A 24,226-nucleotide genomic window follows, 5' to 3' on the forward strand; every position below is an offset into this window, starting at 1 on the left:
TATCTATCCTTTTCCCCCTTATTTTTGAAAATTAGATCAAGATTACTGGATGAACTTTTCTGTCAATACCTACTCATGGGTCTGTCTAAACCCCTTGGATTATGAGTCTGTTTCAAGCTGGGTTTTCTTCTTTCCAAATTCGAACCCTCTTATTTCAGTTAAGCCATTTGAAGCTGGTTCTATCCAGAGAGAAGTTGGTGCCTGGGGAGGTAAAGTTGAAGATGAGAGCTTGGCCGGCTAGATGGTAGAGGAAGAAACGGAATGAAGGATTATCCTCACATGCATAGACTCTGGTAGATCAATGTATCTTCAGAGAATACTCAGTGGCATCTGGCATGGGATGCTGGTAATGGTTTGGGATATGAAAAAAGGAACCTGCTGAAAAGGCAAAAGGGGGGACAGGTTGTGGAAAGCTCAACAGCAGCGGAGAGCCACAGGGGATTTGAGAATGGAGTGACATGACAGGAGTGTGTGGTGGGATGACTGCTTGGGCGACAGCCCCGGTGGGCGTGCGCTGGCCTTGGCTGCTCACCGTCCATTCTCACCACTCCGTCTTGGGGACATGCCCACTCTGTTCTCAGTCCCTGTGTCTGTGGTATGTCTTGTACCTCAAATCCGGCCATCACTATGTCATTGCTGGTTTAAGGATAAGCATGTGACCCAGGGAAGGGCACTGAGTGTTTGCCTGGGCCTTTAGTGCTTTTCTTCACTGGCTACGGGTATGGTGGGAGGTGTGGCTGGGTTTCTGGAGCTGCTATGAGCAGAGAGCCAAGAGCCAGCAGAGGGGACCACTGAGAGATGAGGGTGAGCAGCTGGGTGTTTTGAACCCCCGGCCAGCCTGAAGTCAGCCCCACCACAGATGTTCATGGATGCATACTTCAGTACAATCCCTTTTGGCTTAAGCAATATGACGTTGAGATTTTTCTCTCTTGCTCCTGGAAGATTCCTCACAGAGGTGGAGTCAGATAATCTGCAGGCAGTGTTACTAGTTAGAAGCCTCTTGATAAATAGTCTGGGTGCTTGGTACAGAGTAGCCACTCAACAAATTAATAACATTAATTAACAAATTAAAAGGACTTAATTAAATAAAAAGCTGATGGATGGCAGCTAATTTTCATGGGGTTCTTTCACAGGTACCTTGCTTTTTACTATATCTAACTATATTAACTCCGTTTTAAAAAAACAATTTAGTCTCACAACAGGATACATGTTTAGGCAGCTTGGAAATAGGATTATTTTTATGCAGTCTCAATGTGTGTATGCCACTAGCATTTGTCTCTGTTATATCAAAGATAGGGGTTTTATGAAGGGCAGAATGTCCAAGTATTTCTTCTGGTTACATGTCATATATTTTCTTGGACTACGCTTTGTGATTTTTGCCCTTAGTTCTCCAATATCTGACCTCTAAATAAAATGGTCCTGGGAAAAGACTTTCATTGGTTTAATAGTTTTAAACAGATTAAATCTGCCTTTTGGGAGAAGGATTAGTGTTCCTGATTATTCTATCAAATGGCTAGATTAGAAAACTCCTGAAGCCTCATGATTAACCCTTATTATTTGTTTAAACAACTTTATGTCAGTAGGAAAAAAAAGTGCTTTTTATTTTTAATTTTTTTTGCAGACAAGTTTATTACATAACATTTTACAATATGATTTTATTTTTCCAGTTTTACTGAGACATAATTGATATGTAGTATTGTATTAGTTTAAGATATACAACATAATGACTTGATACACGTTCCCATTGCGAAATGTTCACAACAGGTCTAGTTAACATCCATCCCCTCATATCGTTGCGAATTTTTTTTCTTGTGATGAGAACTTTTAAGATCTATTCTTTTAGCAATGTTCAAATATACAATACAGTATTAGAAATGCTTCTTTCTAGGTTGGAAAAATCAAATGCCTTTTCTTCTATTTTAAGAGATTTGAAATGGTCTGAGGAATGTTTTATTGCTTTACTTTTTCTTCTTCATCAAGGTAACTTTGCAATGATATCATGTAGCCCACCTTTCTTTTTTTTTTATTTTAGAGATTTTATTTATTTATTTGACAGAGAGAGACAGCCAGCGAGAGAGGGAACACAAGCAGGGGGAGTGGGAGAGGAAGAGGCAGGCTCATAGCGGAGGAGCCTGATGTGGGACTCGATCCCATAACACTGGGATCACGTCCTGAGCTGAAGGCAGACGCTTAACGACTGTGCCACCCAGGCGCCCCGTAGCCCACCTTTCTTATATATTCTGTTGCTCCCACTACTTTAACAGGGGAAAATGAAGTCGCAGACATGAGGTAAGCATTCAGTGGGAGCAAGAATTAAATCTCTGAAGTCTCTCTTATGGATGTGTTTATCCATTACTGTTTATTATTAATAACCACTGAGGTACACACTTTTTTTTTTCCCCTTTTTCTCTCACACATGCATTTACATATAGGTGGGATCATTCATTATCCTGGAGCTCTGGCTTCAAACTTAAAGCATCTTACTTAGCAACACAGGGACACCTTACCATAAATAAAACCATTCAGAATTTCTAATAGGGTAGATGGTTCTATAATTAATGCATGGCTGGCTAGAAGAAATGGAACTTGATTTCTTAAATGGTTCTCCTGATGCTGTAGGATGGCATTACACCTTAGGATGTGAAACGCGCCAATACTCATTTCAAGACTGTCCAGCTAGTCCTGGGACCATTTGGGGAACCAGGCTCTCTAGGCTGTAATGACTGCAGTACCATGGGGGTTGGCTCCTCCAGACAAGATGGAGTGAACAGGGTTCACTGGCCAACAAACTGCTCTATACTGAATTCTCAATGCCTTAGCTTTAGCCAGAGCTTTTTACTTGTTAACTATATAACTCTCTAATTGAAATTTTAGGGAACATAGAGGATAGGCTTTCAGCCATGATGCCTTCCCTTGTTTACAATATTCGTTCTGGACTGAAGAGGTAGAGTGTGGGGGGGGGCTCGGGGAAATAGATGTGGGCATCAGATACTTTCAGTTTAAAATCTGGGTCTGCCACTCTCTAGCTGTGACTCCATGGGCAATTGGTTTACTCTTCATACTTTTATTTTATCATTTGTAAAATGGGATAATCACATCTACCTTTCAGCTAGGGTTAGAAATCGTATACGGGACCACACTTAGTACAATACCTGGCACTTGCTAGCTGCTCAGTAAATCATAGTATTGCTGTTCTTATTATCCTTCCTTCTTTCTCCCTCTACTCAAGGGAGAAGTTGAAAGGAATCTGTCATAATTGTGCTTCCCCCTTTACCGTTGGCTTTTCTGGAAAAGTAGCCCTGGATTGGCCTGATTGTGGTTCTCAGCAGTTGGCTAGTGGGGGAGTGAGGGAGTAGACACTGCTTCAAGCCAGAGCAGCCCCAACACCCAGGACTGTGGATGCCCAGGGATGATTCCCCAGCCTGGGGGCTTCCATGTCTCAGCTCTGGGACATGTACCACTTTTCATCACTGTGCTAATGACTGTACAATGTAATGGACCTACGTTAACTATTGTGTATTTCAAACTGAAGTAATAATGCACGTTTTTGTCCATCCTCACATCTTGTGGGTCATAGGAGCTGGCACCCTTTAGGAAAAATGAAGTCTGCCTTGACTTTTAGCTTTTCCCTATTGTAACGGCCTCAAATTTGGTATCTGCTCAAGTTCCCCCTTGTCACCTAGCCACTTCCTGGCCAGTGATGTGGGAAGATGATGGGTGGGCAGTTAGAAGCCAGATTGGTCTGTATGCTGTGCAGCCTGAATATCGCCATTAAAGACTATAGCAAAGTGGACGGCTAGATCGATAGATTTTAAAATATGTTTTCAGAAATGACATACACATACGCTGTATATGATGTTTTCTTTCATTTTATCTTCAAGAATTTTATGGGCATTAAGATTAAATACAATACTTTAACAAAGATGCAGTCTGGTGTCGTCTGTTAAAGAAAGGCAACCAGAATGCTTTCTTTTAAACACTGCAGGAAGATACTTCATTAATTCAGACTGGAAACCAAATGATACTTAATTATCAGAAGTAGAAATAACCCAGGGAGGCTTACCAAGTCCTTTAGGATTTGCAGGAAGCCAGGTCCTCAGAGGGAAAGGGAGCCTGGAGACTGGGAGTGAGCCAGTCACGGTGCAGGTGGCTTCTCCCCCAGGCTAGTGGGCGGGGTGCTTGGGCTTGCCCTGTTCCTCTCTCTCCTTTGGGCCCCGAATGCTGGGTGCCAGTGCAGAGTCTGGTGCTTCCTTTCCTTAGGAGACCCCAGGGGTTCTTTTGGCCAACCATGTTACTGAGTGGCTGAATTTCTGGAGAATTGAATACGAAGTCATTATGGTTTATACCTTCACAGTCACTGTTGCGTGGGCTTTCTGGCCTCTCTGTAAAGGACCAGTACCACTGAGTTCTAACTGCAGCCTGGTAGCGTGGAGAAAGGCACTAAATATCCATTAGGTTCTTTATAGAAGTGGGAACCTGGAGATGGTGAGTACACTGCCCAGGGCCCCACAGTTCAGGTCCCAAACCAGAACCAGCACCAGAGCCCAGGCCTCCTGACTCACAAATACTTTACTTTTCATGTTGGTAGAACTAGAAAATGTCATGATACCAAATTTAGCACGACAAACTATTTATCTAGCTGCTTTTCTTAGATTAGAACATAAACTTGTCCTAGGTTTTGGCTACTGCAGGCATTTTGATTTCTCCCTGTTCAGCAACCTCTGGATCCCTTCCCCCAAATGATTGGCAGTGACCTTCAGCCTAATTTATGTGGTATTGAGGACTTGGTCTTTGGTCCAAGCAAAGCTGGTGGGCAGTGACTTTTGCCTTTCTTCTTTTTCGGTAGAAGGTAATCCTATGCCGCACTGTGGACTGCTGTCCCGCAGAGCAGCTTTACCTTTGTAAAGAGTCTGGTACGATTCTGGAATCCAGAATGTTCCACAACCCAATATTCAACCGACAGGGTAGAAGGTCAAGGCTCATATTGTATTAGGACTGAAAATAGAAGGTGGTGTGATGGAGAGTTGCTGATGAGAGGCTCTGTGTCTGTGATTTCCAAGGTCCCCCTGACTCCCACGCGGCGAGGGAAGGACGGAGCAGGGCTTGTGTTCTACACTGGGTGTCCTGTTTCAGGCCTGGCAGTGACGTGGCAGGGCCCAGGGTTTTCACTGAAGCTTTTCAGCCTTGGCCTAGAAAAGCTAATGAAACCTTTTCCCCCTCAATCTAAAGCCAGCAGAGCAGGGATGGGAATGAAAAGGCCGTTAAACTGGGGCACAGGCTCCTCCCTTGAGTCTGTAAGATTCGTGAGGATAGACAAAGGTTCACTCTTATTCACCTTTTTGTTCTTCTCTGGACCTAACACTGGGCTCCACATAGGCATTTTGTTGAATGGAATTGGATGTTTGGTGGTTTTTTATTAGTTCTGAGAACCCTGAACGTCTCCTCCTGCCAGCGTTTGGGCTCTTGTATTCCATGCTCAGGCTTTCTATCTTTGGGTTAATCTCGAAGAATATGCTGAAGTGGTTTGTGAATATGGTTTTATAGTATAATTTTGTCTGAAAGCATTCAGTTTTCACATACTAATGTTCATGTATAAAACTGATTAAAATAATTGTTTATCGGGGCACCTGGGTAGCGCAGTCGTTAGGCGTCTGCCTTCGGCTCAGGGCGTGATCCCGGCGTTCTGGGATCGAGCCCCACATCGGGCTCCTCTGCTGGAAGCCTGCTTCTTCCTCTCCCACTCCCCCTGATTGTGTTCCCTCTCTCGCTGGCTGTCTCTCTGTCAAATAAATAAATAAAATCTTAAAAAAAATAATTGTTTATCAATTATCCTACATATATTGATGTTGAAGAGCAGGACTAAAATGACCTCAGAGGCACTCACCCGTGCCCACAGCCTCGGTGCATGATGAACTTGGGCTCTGAGTTAGGCAGACCATAGCTCTGGGCTGAGCCTTGCCGCACCCTGCGTGAGCGGCCTGGGGAAGCTAGTCCCCAGTAGCTGTGAACTGGGGACTATGTAAGGACTGAACTCATGGCGTTTTTGTGGAGATTAACTGAGGTCACTTATGCAAAGTGACAGCACAGTTCATGGCATAGAGAAAGTACTCTAAAAATATTTGTTATTATTTTTATTATTATTATTTTGGTAATTTTGACATAAACCAAATGACAGCTGAGATTGGCCTGATCCATGAACTATCGGGAAGGCTATTTTGAATACTCCCATTCTTTGCCCGTTGGAAATCCAAAACTCTCCCCGGAATTCCTGCCAATTCCCATGGAGGTTTGCACTTCCACAGTCCTCTCTGGCATAATGTTCTGCTCTCACTGAGGTAGTCAGGTCAGAGATGGTCTCACCATCAACTCATGTGTCTATGTTCCATGACCCAGCTGTGGAGAATTAAAACATGCCCCTTACCTAGCTATACTGTCCTCATTCAACCCATCAAGACATCATGCTGTTTAGCAATTGTCCTGAAGATTTGGGGCAAAGGCAAGGCTCAGAAAAGCAAACGACTTTTCCTTCCCATCCCTGGAATTATTTCTTCTGGCACCTCACTACCTAATCAAATAGTGCTTAAATGCAGTATAAATATTTTCTAAAATACACAAAAAAATTAAAAGTGCTTATGTTTGGATTGTGGGACTAGGGGTAATTTTCTTTCCCTCCTTCTATATTTCTGAAACTTTAAACATTACGTAAGTAAGTACATGTTTCGCAATTAAAAAAAAAAAAAAGACCAGTTTTTAAGGCTGGGGGAGAACTCTTTATAGGATTAGGGAAGACTTTGGTATTAGGAGAAATAAATCCTTGCCCAGCAAACCTCGTCTCCTTTTTCTGATCCTTTAAAATGTATTTCTCACGAGTTCCTCCTAATGAGAGTTGTTGTATTTTCTGTGAGTATCACAGCTCCAGATGCCCCCTTGTTGGCAGCAAAATAGGGTTCTTTCTTTAACATGCCTCGACGTGCCAGTTGCTTCTGGAAGGCTCTTCCTATCCTTTGGTCTTCCGCTGCTTCAGGATGGAGTTTCAATGGTCAGGCTGTCCCACTCTGGCTTCTGCCCAGTTGCACCCTTACTTCTACAAAGAGAAGAGTCTCTACTTTCTCAGCTCCTGTGGAGTTCACTTCCCTGCTGCTGTGGTAAGGTTTCTGATCCCTGTGCTCCCGGGACCGCTCCTGCTCAGGTCACCAGCATCTTCCATGTCACTGAGTCCGGTGGGCAGTTTACAGTTATCGCCTTACCTGATCTCTCAGCAGCATTGGCAGTGGACACTCCCTTTCTCTTAAGCCACTCCCTCTACACATGGTTACTTGACAGCACACTCTCCTGACTTTGCTCCTCCAGCTGGATTCCCTTCTAGTTTGCTTTTCTGATTCCTCTTCTTCTATCAGATCTTTAAGGGTTGGATTTCCTCAGATTTCTTCTCTTCTAACTCTACATGTTCTCCCTGGGTAATCTTTTTGGGTCTCATGCTTTCAAATATAATTTATGTGCCACTGGCTACAAATTTAACTGCATTTCAGCAAATCTAAGGCATCAATGATGGTAAGATACCCCAAGATCTTATATCCTGCAAAGACAGACAGAAGCACCGCCAGTTACATGACATAACGGCTTCTTACACATTAACTGTAAGATGAATTCCATTTTCAGAAATGTCAGAATGTGAAAAAGGCACACCTGAGAATTAATGATATGCTGTGAAATGTTTCGCATAGATGAACTGCTATTCGCAGAGTACGAATACCTAGTGTGTCTTAAACGTGGTGTTCCTGGCAATGCACAAATGGATTGTAATAACGTTGTCTAGAGAAGCTGGTAGTTTCCTGAGTCCTGTCTCTCCAGGCATGAAATAGGCCTTATTACCATATAGCTTATTATATGTCTCAATAAGATAGAATTAAGTTAGCTGAACAAGGAGGCAGTGTTATTGAACCAGGGCATCATTAAGATGGTGCCCAAACTCTTGAGATTTGTTTCATTTTATCTACAGTTCACTGAATCTAGAGTCGTAGTCAGGAATGTTCTGGCTATCTTGGTGTAAACCATGTGGTGGTCCCTGAGCAGTGCTCCCTATCATCACAGAACTTCTCAGACAATTGAATTTTAATTTTTATTACTCATTTATTTTGTTGTTACAGATCACTGGGAAATTATGCTCTTCTTGTTTCCCTCATTTTTTTATTTCTTTTTTTTCTCCCTCTACTTCAAAACTACTTTTAACAGCAGTGGGACCTATAAGAACTATTGCCAAATTTTGAAATGTAATTTTCCTGCAACAGCAGCCAAAGTTAACAAAAAGACACAGAAAAAAAATCTCATTAAGTATTCTAATCTACCACCATCTGCGAACCTCGTTCTGTTTCACTGAGGCTTTCTAAAAATAATCTGAGTGGTATAGCTTCCTTCACTTCTATGGACGGAATAATCCATATTAAATTATTTTTGCTTCAAAATATTACCTTATGTTCAATCTGATTATCCCAATAAAGTTTTGTCTCCTTAGTCCTAAGGGCAGGGAAAATCATTTACATTCCATTTTTAGATACTGCTAACTAGTGTATCACCCCTGAACCTCCACTTAATTTAGGTAGTTATATTTTAGCATGCAAATCAGTATTTTCCCATAGAAATGTTCCAAAAATAATATATCCCCTTGCTTTTCTTCTCCCACAACTCTCTTCCATAAGACCTTTCTTGTAGTTAGTTCAGAATAGAACATTTAATGACAAAAGTTTAAATAAAATAATCTGATCATGTGGGAATTGAAAAATTTTCTTAAATACTCCTGGGTCAAAGAAGCAATAAAAAAATACAGTTATAGACTCTTCTAGAAAGGAAGAAGAACAATAATACTGTAAATAAAACGCATAGGTGCAGCCAAAGATTTACTTGGAGGACAATGATTGGACTTTAAGACTTGTTATTAAACAAAAAGAATGACAATGAATGAGCTGACTCAAACCTGAGAGTTCAGAAATGAACAAAGAAACAAACAAAGCCTCATGATAGACCAAGGAGAGCTGAAATATTACTAACAAAGGAGCAGAAATTAAACAATTAGAAAAGAGAAAAATTATTAAATCTGTAGATCCAAGACATTACTTTGAAGAAAACCCTTTGTCTACCTAATGACAAGAAAGTAAAAACATAATTCATAATTTATGAATGCAAGAAAGGATAAAGAGGGAAGGATTCATCCATAGATAGGAATTAAAAGTGTCTAAGAATTTGAAAACCAGGGATTAGAAGATAATTTGTAAAGAAAATAGATGTCAAAATGAGATTTAGTAAAAAATGGTAACATTGAAGGGAAGCTGGCTGGCTCAGTCGGCAAAGTGTGTGACTCTTGAAATTGGGGTTGTGAGTTCAAGCCCCATGTTGGGTGTAAAGATTACTTTAAAAAATAAAATCTTTTAAAAAAATGGTAGCATTGGGTAGATACATAACCACATAAGAAATGGAAAGAATTATTAAAGAATTACTTTGTATAAAGAAGTGCCTGTATTTGTTTCAAAAAATGATGTGTATGTTGAAATCTTCCTGATTAATGAGTGTCATCATAACCATGATGCATAATTCGCCTGATAAAAGTAGAACAAATAGGCTGGTACATGTCAGTTTCTTTTAAAAGTACAGATGCAAAAACAAAACAGAAAACAAAACAGTAATAACAGGTAAAATATAAAAAACATTAAAACACCAATCCTGAGAATCCAAGACTTCTTTAAAGATTAATAAATCTATTGCTATTATTGGTAATATAGGGCTAGAGTAAAAAAGGAAATATTCATCCAAATACATATTAAAAAAGCAGTGTTCATTCCTGATTTTTTTTAAAGATTTTATTTATTTATTTGACAGAGACAGCCAGTGAGAGAGGGAACACAAGCAGGGGGAGTGGGAGAGGAAGAAGCAGGCTTCCCAGCGGAGGAGCCTGATGTGGGGCTCGATCCCAGGATGCCGGGATCACGCCCTGAGCCGAAGGCAGATGCCTAACCACTGAGCCACTCAGGCGCTCCTCATTCCTGATTTTTTTTTTCTTTCAGAATATTTTAATATAATTATATTTAATAAAAAGACAGATACTAGTTTCAGCTGCCATATTTATGGTAAAAAAATCATGAACCATTATTGTCTACTTGTTAATAGTAAAAAACAAAAGCATATCTAAACAAATAAAACATTTCTTTAAGTTATATAAAAAGACTTTTTATCAGCTTTATAATTTAATTACAATTGTCTATGTACCTATCTAGTGTTATATTAGTATTGAAACATGCTATTTCTATCAAGTAGTTTTTCTTTGCTCATTCCTGATTTTTAAAAATCAAAATTCTTAGTGAAGAATAGGTCACTTCTACAATGTGATGGAAAAAAAGTATCAACATCAAACTCAATGGTGAAATATTGGAAGTGTTCCCATTAAAAACAGAGGTACGTGTGAAAATGTGCTCAATGTCATTAATCATCAGGGAAATGCAAATTGAAATCACAGTGAGATACTATCTTACACCTACTAGGATGGCTGTAATCAGAAGGAGAGATTATAAAAAGTGTTGTCAAAGATTGGAACCTTCATGCATTGGTAGTAGCAACGTAAAATGATACAACTGCTTTGGAAAATAATGTGGGAGTTCCCCGCGATGTGAAACAGAGCTAGCATATAACACAACATTTCCATTCCTGGATGTATGTGGGTGAAAATATGTGTATACCCAAGAGAAATGAAAACAAATGTCCTCACAACAACTTGTACAAGAATGTTCATTGTAGCATTATTCATAATAGCCAAAAAGTGGAAAAAACTCGAATGTCCATCCACTGGCAAATGGATATATATAATGTGATATATCTCTGTCTTTATAATGGAATATTACTTGGCAACACAAGGCAATGAAGTACTGACACATTCTATAATGGATCAACTTGGATTGAAACATGGACGGAAAACATGATGCCGAGTGAAGGAAACCAGTCACAAAGTACAACATATTGTAGGAGCCCCTTTATGTGCAATGTCCAGAATACACTGATAGTTGCCTAGGGCTGAGGTGGCTGGGGAGGAAGTGACGAGTGAATGCTATGGGGTGCAGGGTTTCTTTGTGGGGTGATGAAAATGTTTTAAAATCGATCGTGGTGATGGTTGCACAAGGATGGCATGCACAACGCTGTGAATATGCTAAAAACCACTGAGGAGCACACTTAACATGGGTGGATATCTCAATAAAGATGTTATTAAAAAAAAGAAACAGATGAAAACATGAATGAGTGCCGTTGCTGCTATTCACTGTTAATCTGACGTTACTGCCAGTAAACAAGGAAAGGAAAAGATGTCTGGATACTGGAAAAGAAGGAACAGATTATTACAGAAAATATTCCTATCTACTCAGAACATCCAAGAGACCTCACTGAAAAAATTACTAGAGGTAGTAAAAGTTTGTAAGAGGAAGTTATAAAGCAATAAACCAATAAAAATTCGACTGTAGGCTATTCTCCTTACTGATATAAGCAGTTCTTAATGAGCACATAAGCAATGATGGTCACCTAGTAGGAAAGTAAACCAGTGACGTGAAGACCATTTACAAGAGACACAATGATGAATAATGATATGAAAGGAACATATCAGTAACAAAAGAAAAACTACTTAAAACTATGAGCTGGTAGGTAAAGACCCTTCTGTTGAACGAGTATCTTTTACATAGACATTCACGGGGACTCAGGAATTACGCAACCACCTCATAATAAATCATATGAATAAAAACGTATTTTAAATACCAGACATTTAACTCATCAGATCCCTGAAAACTTGGCGGAAGTGGGATGGGACCCTCCAGGGCTCTTCTCAGAAGGCTGCCTTGGTTCTAGGGCTCAGAGAAAACTGAGGCAATGCAATGTCTGGAGTGCTGCTTGACCTTGGTGTCCTGAGGGGTGCTCATTAGGTCTACTGTCCCCCAAGGTCTTCCCTGGAGCAAGGGGAAGCCCTGTGCTCTCCAAATGCATCATCACCACAGCTTCCATATTAGACTGAAGATTGGAGCAAATGTGATTCACTAGTCCCTGAAGCTTCCTCATGAAAGCAAGTAGCCATCTTGACTTGAGGGGTGAGGGTTGAGCCAGTGTCTATCTGTAGATGGTTGATCGTCAGCTGTGTAAGTAGCTTTGCCAAGCCCGTCATTGTTACAGGAGTGTTCGTCTGGTGGTTGCAGGTGGCCTGTCTTGTCAGAGTCGTAGTTCCCTCAGTTTCCGCTTGTCTTGCAGAGACTTTTCTTAGAATTTCCATTATATTTTATATTAGAATGATCCCAATGCACATATCCTTGAAACTGCTCTGCTTATAAGAAAGGTATGCTCGATAAAAATTTGTTTCCAGAGATCTTTCTTAACCATTTCAAGGTTGGTGGTGAAAATTCCATTTATTAGAGAGATTTTATTATAAATGAATGTGAGCATCTTAATTTGGTAGGTTTTCTTTTTAAACATGCAAATCATTTCTCTGATACTTTTTGCTCCCATATGTATATTTCCTGCTAGTTTATGTGAAAGCAAACTGCTTTGAAGATGTTTCTACTACTGAGAAATACATAGGGAAATACATTATTGTCCTTTTAATAGACATAATTCATACACGGTTATTGTAAAAACTCAGAACTTTGATGTATACACTTCCTGCCTTGAATTAGAATTATATAATTGTAGTGAAATAAAAATGCTGACTTACTGAAAATACAGAAAGGGTATTCTTAAAGAATAGGGTCTATAAATCTTTTGTGGTACATTTAAAATTATATTTTAAATGGTGAATTTTTATCTTTTGATGTACAGAATCACATATTAAGATCTAATTAAGAGGATGAGTTTTGGGTTTTATTACTGGGAAAATCCTTGAAATGATATATATTTTGGATTAAATCTAAGATTACCTACTTACTATTTATTTTTATGAATAGTCTTTTGCTTTATGATAACTCTGTCAAACTGATTTCTCTAGGTTGAAAATGTCCGCTTGGTAGATCGAATATCTTCTAAAAAAGCAGCCCTAGGTACTTTGTATTTGACGGCTACTCACGTCATATTCGTGGAAAATGCACCTGACACAAGAAAAGAAACATGGGTATGCATTCTTTATTTTTGGCTTTACACGTTTTCTGTTGCTTTAAGTAACAAGTTTTGACCCTGTGGGTGGGCTTTTGGTATTTGGGTGTTCAGAGGACTGTTTTTGGAAGGTCAGCTTTGCCTTTTTTTGCACAAATCCACTAGATCTGCTTATTCATTTTAAACACTAATTATTTGAGCATCGTCAGAGACAAGCCTAGAAATAGCCAGAGATGTAAGTGCTTCATGTCACAGCTGTCAGGTAGAGATTCGAGAACATCAGTGCTGGATACAGCACTTAGGTATTGCCTTATTTGCAATACATTGTAGGATCCAATAATGCAGACCATTTAGTTATTTTATTATGTTGTCTTCACTTTTCTGCTAATTTGAAAATGAAGGAAAGGAAAGCTAGGGAAGAGTCCCTTGTCAGGTAGTTCTGCTACTTAGTAATGAGACCACTGGATACATTTTATTTTATGTAGCCACCCAGTCACCATACTCTGACTAGAGCCAGAATCCTTGAATTGTAGATTTCCCCCTTTTCTGTATTCTGTAGACATTGTTACATTTTCAGCAGAAGGTGGCAGGCAGTACTGGGTGGAGAGGAATAGTGACAGATGGTGACTACACTTGGGAGCATAGCTTAATGTATGGAGTTGATGAATCTCTCTATGGTACACCTGAAACTGATGTAGCAAGTGTGTCTCAACTATACCCACATAACAAAAGATAACCAATGCTCCCGTTGACCGAGCAGAGACCTTCCCCCACCGCCCCCCACTGCCACTGAAGCACCAGAGAGACATACTTCAGCCTGATTTTCCTCAACATAAATCTCTTCTCCAGCCTGCCTGACCACCAGCAGCTTAGAAAACAACCTCAAGTTGCTATTGAACTTGAGCATTCCATGTGGAATTGAGGAGCATGGTGGCACCTCCCAGTGGAGCCATCTCTAACTTTTGCTGATTGCGAGGTTTATTTTACTAACTTCTCATGACCTTATTTAATTTTAGCCATTAAGCGCATTCACCATTTGACTACCAAAATGTTCCCTCACCTGGACTTGTACAAACTTGTATGCTGAAGAGTTGGCTCTAAATAATTAGCCTGGATATCAGAAGGTGTGGTATTGAAAAATAAAATGACAAGCTTAGATGTTTCTTTCCCGGAACGTTGGTTCTTGTCATCTGAGCATAGGTGTTGAGCTAGGTAAAGACAGGGACAGTTTCTTGTCCATGTTCCTTCAGAGATCTGGGTTGTGCTTGTCTCATTTATCAGTCCTGGGTGCTTAGCTTCTCCACATGACTTTTGGTTGTAGATTCTTCACAGTCAGATTTCCACCATTGAAAAACAGGCAACAACGGCTACCGGATGCCCTCTGCTTATTCGCTGCAAGAACTTTCAGCTGCTACAGCTCATCGTCCCGCAAGAGCGAGACTGCCACGATGTGTACATCTCTCTGATACGCCTTGCACGGCCAGGTAGGGTGGAGGAGCTCAGCATTTCGTATGTCGCACCCTGAAGTTCACAAACCCTCTTCAAGAAATATGCGTTGCTTAGGAATTATGGTGTTTTAGGAATTATATGTTATCCCAGTCCTCCGATGAGGCCAAGAATTCTGAATGATTCATTGCCTTTTAGGGGCTCTCCCTGAGCTGTTTACTATATGAACCTCTTTCCTTATTCTTAGTATTATTCACTTTATCTTGGGTAGGGGGTTTTAACAGCTTTTCCTTTTGGAGTCAAATCGTATTAATATTATGCCCTTCCCATACTATGATAATTGAACCACCTTGCTTGAAGCCTAAGATAAAATCCACAAATTGTTTTGTGTGAAAAACATTAATATCAAACAGTTTAAGGGCACTTCCCCTGTTGGGGCTTTTAAGGTTTGGTTTCTCATTGCTTTGTGATGCTCGTGTAGGTTTCCCAAAGTTGGTATAACTAGACCTTTGTTAGAATCCGTTGTATTCACCGTGTGGCTACGTTGGTTCTCCTAAACAAAACCTTAAGTGTCGTGGGAAGAATGTTTAGTTGATTTGAAAAATCGATGCTGTCAGTTACTTTCCTGTTCTGTCGCTCAGCTTGGGGTCTTCGGATTTACCGCTTCTTCTAGAGAAGCGTTTCTTGTCTTTCTGTGTGGCTTGTATGGGTTGTGGTGTCCTTCTGCTTAAAAGAAATAGACGTCTGTGTTTCTGGGGAGAATTCGGTAAAAATAAATCTTTTATATAAGAGTAATCTCCGTGGTAGTGTTACACTGAAATCGCTGACAAGGGAGACGGAATGTATCTTTATAGTGACTGTGCTAAATGCTTTTTGATTCAGGACAAGAAGTTTGTCGCCTCAGCAAAGGGTTTGGTTGGGTCCTCCATTTCTTACGGTGTGACCGTATCATCTACAGATAGGGAAGAACTCAAGTTATTTCTTCAAAATGATGCCAGGGAGCTGTCAAAATCTGATATTTTGACTTGACTTTGCTCCCCTTTCAAAGCAGCTGGTAGAGGCTTTTCCATCTCCGTGTGTTGCAAAGAACTGCAGAGTTAGCCAGAAAAGCAGCTGAACTTTTTAGAGGGTGCACTATAATTGGAACAGAAGTTCTGGGAAGATGTATGTTAGGTTGCGTGCAGCAGGGAATGCGGAGAATTGTGTGCCAGCAATTTCTGTGTCACTGATTAATGGCTGCACTGGATAATAAATGTGCTCTGACCGGATTAATAGGATTTAGGAGTAGCCCAGAGAACTGGGAAAGAGCTGAGTGGCTGAAAGGGCAGTTCACAGTGACTGTGAGGGTGGTGGCCGTTGTGGACAGTGAGCGCCCGGACTCTCATGGCGAGGGCCCCTGGGGAGGAAAATCTCTGTGTTCCTCACTTTTTAAAACACACACTTTTTCTTAAAGATGACGTTTGGGAGGTAGGTATTAGACATAGCCAGAGAGCCAAAAAAGCAATCAGAGTAATTAATTGAATTAAACCTATTACCTTAGAAGATTTTTAGAAAGCCAGCAGCATTTTGAAACACTGGAATTAGAAATGTCAGTTTACATAAAACATAGTACTTTAATAAGTGTGGGAAGATGAAATAGAACCCGGACAGTTTCACAGTTTAATGTTAGAGGCAGTGCTAAAATTAGGACCCATTACAGCCTATGACCTTGGAAGCAGGCTTGAATCTGGGTGGAGGTAGAGAAAGGTGGAGGGGTCCCAGCTGGGAATAGGGGTGGCTTATCAGAGCCATCCAAGGATGTTTTACAAAATATACCTTCCCCCTCCTGTAGGTCTGTCGGAGTAGGTGTATGTGTGTGTGTGTGTGTGTATTTTTTTATTTTTTATTTTTTTACAAAAAAAGATATGTTTGGGAGTCCATTTAAGGCAAGTCCTATGAAGGAGATTTTTCAGAACTTTTGAGATTCTCTTCACTGAATTAGGATTTCTAGGATAAGGGTATATCAAACTACTAAAACATTTAGCAAGATTTTATTGGTTGGTCTTTTGTATGAGTTCAAATTGGTAAGAATGAAAAATTAAAGTAGCCAAATTCAGTAAGCTCTTTAATTCTTAAGAAAGAATAATTTAGGTTGAAGTAAAGCTTCGGCCCCACTGAGAAATAGATCCAGTGTACTAATAAGGATATACATTTTTCTGATGAAAAGACCCCTCTTTCTCAGAAAGCTCCCATTTTTCCCGTGTGCACTCTCCTCCCTCTGATTTGCCTTCTGCTGTTTATTTTTCTATTATCTTTCCCTCTGTAGTGTTCGTGGGTCCTTTAACATTTAAACCATCTTTGTTTATTTTCACATTTCTTCTAAATGATTGTTTTTTTTTTCAATTCTTCTTAGTCCCCAGTTCTTCTGCACACGTATTATGATTTTAAAAATCTTGTGATTGACATCATCTTATTTGTTCAATGTCACTTTTTTTTTTTTTTTTGCTTAATTTCACTTTTGACGTCCTTGTCTAAGTCATGGCTGCTTATGCAATGTCTGCAGCGGTAATTTGCTTTTTATTGACAACACTAATCTCTGAGTCCAGAAGTCCTTTTCCACTAAGAGTTAGCTTCCACAGCCCTGGCATTTCATTCAAACACTTACTTGTTGAAAATAGACAGCAGACATCTCCTTATTTTTATTCTTAATCTGCAAAGTCCAGTAATAGCCGCGCTGTCTTCTCACCCCGATTTCACTGGTTTTTCAGCCCCGTTTATTTTAGGTTGCCTGAATTAAGCAGAAGGTTGGGAGCAGCTGAGCTTTTACTTGTTATTTTTGGTTCTAATAAACCCCACATATGTGTGTCCCCCTGATAAGTGCTGGTAACTTTTCCCTTCCCAGACCCACCTCCGCATTCTGCAAATGCCCATTCGTGTTTGTTCTCTCCTTTTGATTTTTAAAAAATTTGCAAAAGGGAAACGATCAGTAACATAACTGTATTATTATTATTCAGGTTTTACATTGGTCATTGCAAGTTTGGTTTTTATTTTTAAGGTATTTGTTTTATTATAGTATTAAGTTACCTGTTGTTTCTCCCAATTAGTCTATCATGGTAATTCCCCCCTAATTTTTTTTTCCGAAAATATTCTGTTTTCATAACCGTTTAGCCTGATACCTGGGAAACAAACCAGGTTGTTTTTCTTTTTTCTCTAATTGCTTTGTCTTACCCACAGCTGCCTTATCTGGTGGAGTGAACACCCTTTCCTTTTTTATGGGAGAGAAGGAGCACGGGTGGGGTGCAGAGACCGGGTCATTTGGAGGCTGGGTGGTTCCAAGTTGAAAATTGCCACTTGATGGCGTAAATCTTCTCTGGGAAGTAGAAAGTGGGATTGCCCAAGAGCTAAGGCATTGATGAAAGCAGTAGCTACAGAACCCATCACAGCGCTGAGGGCTTCCCTGTGTTAAGGAGTCAGATGAATAGTAGTGCTCAAGGAACAGCAAGTCAGTCAACACACGCATCTCTCAGGCCATCTCCTGAGTCCTGAAACACCAATTTAGCTTCCCTAGAAATGTCCCCCAAATGCTACCCATTCTTAATTTAATGTAGTATTTTAGAAATTGTTCTTTTTCTTTCTGGATAGCAAAACCTCCAAGACTGCCTCTGCTTGCCAAGTGTAAGAGTTAAGTAGGTAAATAAAGTAAATTCTAGGATGATTTCTGCATAACTTTTTCTGAAAGATTTTTTTTTTTTTTTTTTTTTAGATTGGAGGTGCACATTCAGCTTACTCCCACAGTGCAAAGGCACGTGGGGTATTTGCTTATGGGAACAGCTCTGGGGGCGAGGCCTTTGGTGCACTTCCTGTTGAACCCTGCCGTCACTAACAGCAAAAGACATTTGATGTTGGTTGTGATGGCTCAGACTGTGTGGGGTGAGGAGCCAGTGGAGTATGTATCATGTCCGTTTTAAGAGATGGGGTGAGGAAGCAGGGATCTGACCTTTCCGAAGCAGGCGTGTTCTCTCCGTTCACATTCTGTAAAGACTAGAGATTTCTCTAGCCCTACTTTTGGTGGTGTTTTTAACTCACCTCCTTGCTGATTACTAAGAATTCTGCTGTATATTTGGCAGGAGATGGAGGTGAGGGGAGCAGAATGTTATGAATGGGAAATATTCAGCAAAATTTACATCTATGTTAATGGTACTTCTTAATTTCTCAGAGTAGGTAGTCGTCTGCTGAAAGCTTCCCCTGGGTTGGCCTTTGGGTAAGAAGCTTGTCTACGTTAATAAGACCGAGTTGTGGCTGACAAAAATGTGGGTTTCTTTGCCCTCATGTAGAATTTTACTTAAATTGGGCCAGAGCTATGGTTGATCACCCTTTTGCTTAAAAATAACTCAAAGAAAACATTTCACAGTTTTAGTGGCAACCAATCCTAACACCTCCCAGTTCAAGAATGGTCTTCTTAATGTCTGCTATAAACTGCTTTTGCTTTGATTTCTGTTCCATGTGCTTGACTCCTCCCAATGACAGCAGGCGTGAGCCCATACACAGAGAACCATCCATAGTCCTAGAATGGTTTTCTACTTCTCCCTTTAAACCTAGTTGTAAGTATTCAACAAAGGGAACTTAACGTCCATTATTAACCCCATATTCATAAGCTCTCCTTTCACTGAGGGAACTGAGGCTTTCTCAAGAGATTCTTTTGGCCTCTTAGACAAATTACATTTGCGGTTAACGTTATGATATCAGAGGCCTGAGTCATGTAATGGTACTGAGAGATGGAAAAGATGTGTCAGTGTCCAGCCGATGGTTCCCAGAACAGGATCTCAATTTCATAGGCTGCCTGCTCCAAGAGCTAAGATTACAAGAGACAGTTCCTACTGAGAGCATCTACTCCATGTTGGTGTGTACAGACACCTGGGGCAGGGGTGTGCTTTCTTATTGGTCAAAATCGTCCATGTTCTAAAGCTTGAAGTTTAGAAATATATCAGGAGAAACTGAAATAGAACATTGTTTATCTAACTGATAAACTTACTTTTGCTTCTTTTCTACAAGAAAGAGTGCATGTCTAATGAAAAAGTCTCGTCCTTAAAATACGACCCTTATCTTTCTTCTTCCTTGTAGATGAGTCATTTCCATAATAATTACAGCAAGCCTGAAACAGAGTTTAGATCTCAGGCTGAACTTTTGTAATTCATAAGGCTGTGTGTTACTGTGGCCTTTTGCTGGGGGTGAGATCCTTTATTGGGCCTCCGAACACACAAGGAAGAACCATTAAATTAGCCACATCTGAATGTCATCAACAGATTAAGGAATAAATGGGGGGACCTATGAAAATTGAGGAGAAAGAAATCTATTGGAGAAAAAAAAGATGATTCTCAGGGGATGGAACAAGGAACGAGAAGACACAAAAGTGGTCCATCTGGGGAGAAGGCAGATCTTTCTGCCTTAGAGGGGCAATACATGTGATTAGGGGCATGCACTCTACAGCCAGATGGCTTAATTTAAATCCAGAGTCCCTACTTACTAGCCGTGTGGCCCTGGTGATGTTCCTTAACCTCCCTGTGCCTCAGATTTTTCATCTGTAAAATGAGGCCTGTCATGGGTTAATACATTTATTAAGAACAGAATCTGGAATGAAACAAGGGTTCAGTGAGTATCAGCCATGATTTATCTTTACCAGAAGTGCTTGGATCTGCACTATCCAATATGGTGGCCTTAACACTATGCAATATGGCTGCGTGTGGCTGGTGGGCACTTGAAATGTAGCTAGAATGAATGAGGATGTGCTGTCAAGTGTGAAATACACATGGAATTTCAAAGACATTATGAAATAAGATACATAAAATATTTAAAAGTTTTTTATTATGCACATGTTGAAATGACGATATTTGGTTATATAGGGTTTCTAATAAAATATGGTAGTAAAACTAATTTCATTCTTTCTTTTTAATTTATTTATGTGGCTACAAGGACATTTTAAGTGACACACGTGGCTTGCTTGTATTTCTGTTGAACAACACTGGCCTAATCGCTTCCTTCAGCATAACAAGATCAGAGCAGGAAAATCAAATACTAGCTCTAAATGGGGAAGGCTGTTGAGCCTGGCCTCACAAGCACAAAGGGTGATACGTAAAGACACAGACATCCTGGCAGAACTGAAAGCAGACTTTCATCAGACATCCTTGAATTTGCCCCTTGTGACCAGGGTGCTTTACACTATCAATTGATTTTTTTATGAATCCTTTGAATTTTGTATGAGCAGTGCAATTACGACATTGGTGAGCAGTGTAATTACGAATTACAGAAGTTCAAATATTTTCAGGGCAAACACTTGAAAACATTTCACAGCTTTTCAATTGTTATTTCTTTTTTTCATATTGTGATTACCAACATGGGGCAATGGCCTGGGTCTTCGTCTGCCTCTGAGAGGCCATCGCAAATCCAAGCTCGATACCATAAACAAGCTGAGTTCTTGATGTCTAATGATACATCATTCTTAATTAAGTTTTAATGCTTCCTTTCTTATGTGGTCTGGAGAATATGTTCACCTTCAAAAACAACTTAAAAAAAAGTGCAAAATGGAGAAGGCCTTGTTTTTGAAAGGAAAGAAGCTCTTGCAAAGTTGAGTTCGCTTGTTCCAAGGTCTCCATGTCATTGCTGGGAGGAGGTGGGTGAACTTGGCCCCGGAGACAGGGTGCTCCTGGCAGTGTCCCGGGGAGAGAAGCTGGTTTGACTTCTTGATGTACTCCACCCCAGAATGCTTTTGGGGAGATTTGGTTCTGTTTTTGACTTGGCTTGATTAGGCTTTATTCTCCTTTTTCTTGCAGTGAAATATGAGGAGTTATACTGCTTTTCATTCAACCCCAAGCTGGATAAAGAAGAGAGAGAACAGGGCTGGACGCTGATCGATCTCAGTGAAGAGTACAAGCGAATGGGCCTCCCTAATAATTACTGGCAGCTCAGCGATGTGAATAGAGACTACAGAGTGAGTGCGGAGGCATCTAATGAAATCTAGATACTTAATCCAAGGGAACTCATGATTCACATAGCTTAGTTTAATCTCCTTTAGTTTTTACAGCTCTTTGTAGATACAGAGCTGTGGATTTGCAAGTCTCCTTGGTTATTGTGAGCTGCATTTCCTACCTGCATCTAGAATCAAAGAATTTGGTCAAGGGAACCTTAGAGAACTTACCCCCCCGTCCCCCTGCCCCGCCGCCGCTGCCACACACACACACACACACACACACACACACACACACAGACACATATACACCATCCCCTACTGGTTGAGGAGATGGAAACCCACACAAGCCCAGTGGCAGGCCTCATGGCCAGGCGGTGGGTGGGAGAGCTGGCCAGGGCCAAGTTCTCCCATCAGCTCTTTTTATAGTGCAACGAGTGATTAGTGGGGAAGTCGCAGAGACTCTGATGGCAGTCTGGCACCAGCTCCTCTCTGTACTCACTGAACTCTTGATTGGTACACAAGGTCACCAAGAGGCTTCCCTAGAGAAATGTGGAGAAATGTGTCTACGCTTACAGAAAGGCCTATGGAGAGAAAGGGAAGCAGGAGGGGCAGAATCAATCTCATATTGTCCCTAATGCGGGCTTACAAATCAATGTTGGTTTCCTTATTAATTTTTTAAATATTTTAGGTAATAAAAGCAACGTAAGACTGTTGCAGAGAATTTATAAAAGCGAGAAGAAAGAAAAAATACCCACCATCTCAGTGCCCTAACGTTTTTCTATTAAGTTTTAAAATTTTCCTTCAGTTTCTTTTTCTCATCTGTGTAGCTTAATAACTCTTTTCTTATATAAGTAATGCATTTAATGACTCGAAATTGGAAAATACAGAGGAAAAGGGACTGTTCCAATATATATAACAAATATGGAATCGTATTACACATGCCTTGTGTTCTGCTTTTCTTCACCCATCGTACTGTTTTTTCCTGTTAGAAATATATTTGATATCATTTAAAACTGTTATATAACATCACACAGTGTGGCTATATCCTATTCTTTCTACCTAGTCTCCAATTTTAACACATGCAGATTCTTTTTTTTTTTTTTACAATTTTAAGTAAACATAGTGAGAGCATCATGGTAATTATACCTCCACCCATGTTAAAATTCTTTTTAAAGATAGATCCCCAAAGGTGAAATTTCTATGTCAAAAAGTTTACACAAATTTTTGTAGGTATTGTCAAAAAGAACTGAAGAAAAGTACCAGTTTATATAAATTCTCAGCAACTACACCTGAGAATTCCTGATTTTTTGTACCCTTACTGGGGAAAGATGTCAGTTCTTAAAAGGTTTTCTTAACAACTTGATAGTGGGACAAGTGATGTCTCATTTTAGTTTAACCTACACGCTTTGATTTCTTGATTTGTAGATTTGTATATGCTGATTGACCATTTATATCTTATTTCCTGTTAATTGACATTTCTGGTTACATTTTAAAAATTTTTTATTATTGACGTATGGTATACAGTGGCATACAATGTTGTATTAGTTTCATGTGCACAGCATAGTGACTCAGCTAGCCTGTACACTATGTAATGCCCACCACAGTTAGTGAGCACACAATGTTATTACGATATTATTGACTCTACTCCCTATGCTGTACTCTTCATCCCTGTGACTTATTTATTTTATAACTGGAAATTTATACCTCTAATTCTCCTTCACCTCTTTCTCCCATCCTTCCACCTCTCTCCTCTGGCAACCAGTTTGCTCTCTGTATTTATGAATCTATTTCTTTTTTTTGTTTGTTTCTGTGATTTCACATAAGTGAAATCATATGGTATTTGTCTCTGTATGACAAATTTTACTTAGCATAATGTCCTCTAAGTCCATTCATGTCAGAAATGGCAAGATCTCATTTTTTTTATGGTTGAGTAATATTCCAGTGCATGTGTGTGTGTGCATGTGTGTGTGTAATATGTGTGTATATGTATATATATATGTGTGTGTGTATATACATACATACACCACATCTTCTTTATTCATTTATCTACCAATGGACACAAGTTACTTCCATATCTTGGCTATTGTAAATAATGCTGCAATGAACAGAAGGATGCGTATATCTTTTCAAATTAGTGTTTTTGTTCTCTTTGGGTAAATACTCAGTAGAAGAATTGCTAGATCATATGGTAGTTTTATTTTGAATTTTTTGAGGAATCTTCATGCTGTTTTCCACAGTGGCTGTGCCAATTTACATTCCCCCTAATAGTGCCATGGGAGTTCCCTTTTTCCACATCTTGCCAACACTCGTTATTTCTTGTCTTCTTAACACCAACTATACTGACAGGTGTGAGCTGATATCTCATTGTAGTTTTGATCTGCATTTTCCTGAGGATGAGTCATGTTGAGCATCTTCTCATGTGTCTGCTGGCCATTTCTATGATTCTTTGGAAAAACAGCTATTCAGGTCCTCTGCCCATTTTTCCCTGGGTTTTTTTCTATTTTTTGGTGTTGAGTTGTGTAAATTCTTTATATATTTGGGATATGAACCCCTTATCAGATATATTATTTGCAAATATCTTCTCCCATTCAGTTTCTTTTGTTGATAGTTTCCTTTGCTGTGCAAAAACTTTTTATTTTGGTGTAGTCCCAATAGTTTGTTATATAAATATAGTAATAATTAACTATGTGTTTGTGTGTGTGTGTGTGTGTGTGTGTGTATATATATATATATATA

General features: G+C 39.9%; 1 protein-coding gene across 1 annotated transcript in view; it reads left to right on the forward strand.

Moving 5' to 3' along the window:
- The first annotated feature begins 21,442 nt into the window (after positions 1-21,442).
- The window catches only part of MTMR7 (myotubularin related protein 7), a 54,162-nt gene continuing 51,378 nt past the window's right edge, over positions 21,443-24,226 (forward strand). Inside the window, exon 1 of the mRNA XM_008710938.2 lies at positions 21,443-21,511. Within this exon, the coding sequence (XP_008709160.2) occupies positions 21,458-21,511 (54 nt within the window). The 5' untranslated portion in view covers positions 21,443-21,457. The remainder of the gene's footprint in view (positions 21,512-24,226) is intronic.

The sequence above is a fragment of the Ursus maritimus genome, unplaced genomic scaffold (genome assembly GCF_017311325.1).
Source record: "Ursus maritimus isolate PB19 unplaced genomic scaffold, ASM1731132v1 scaffold_28, whole genome shotgun sequence".
Taxonomy (NCBI): Eukaryota; Metazoa; Chordata; class Mammalia; order Carnivora; family Ursidae; genus Ursus; species Ursus maritimus.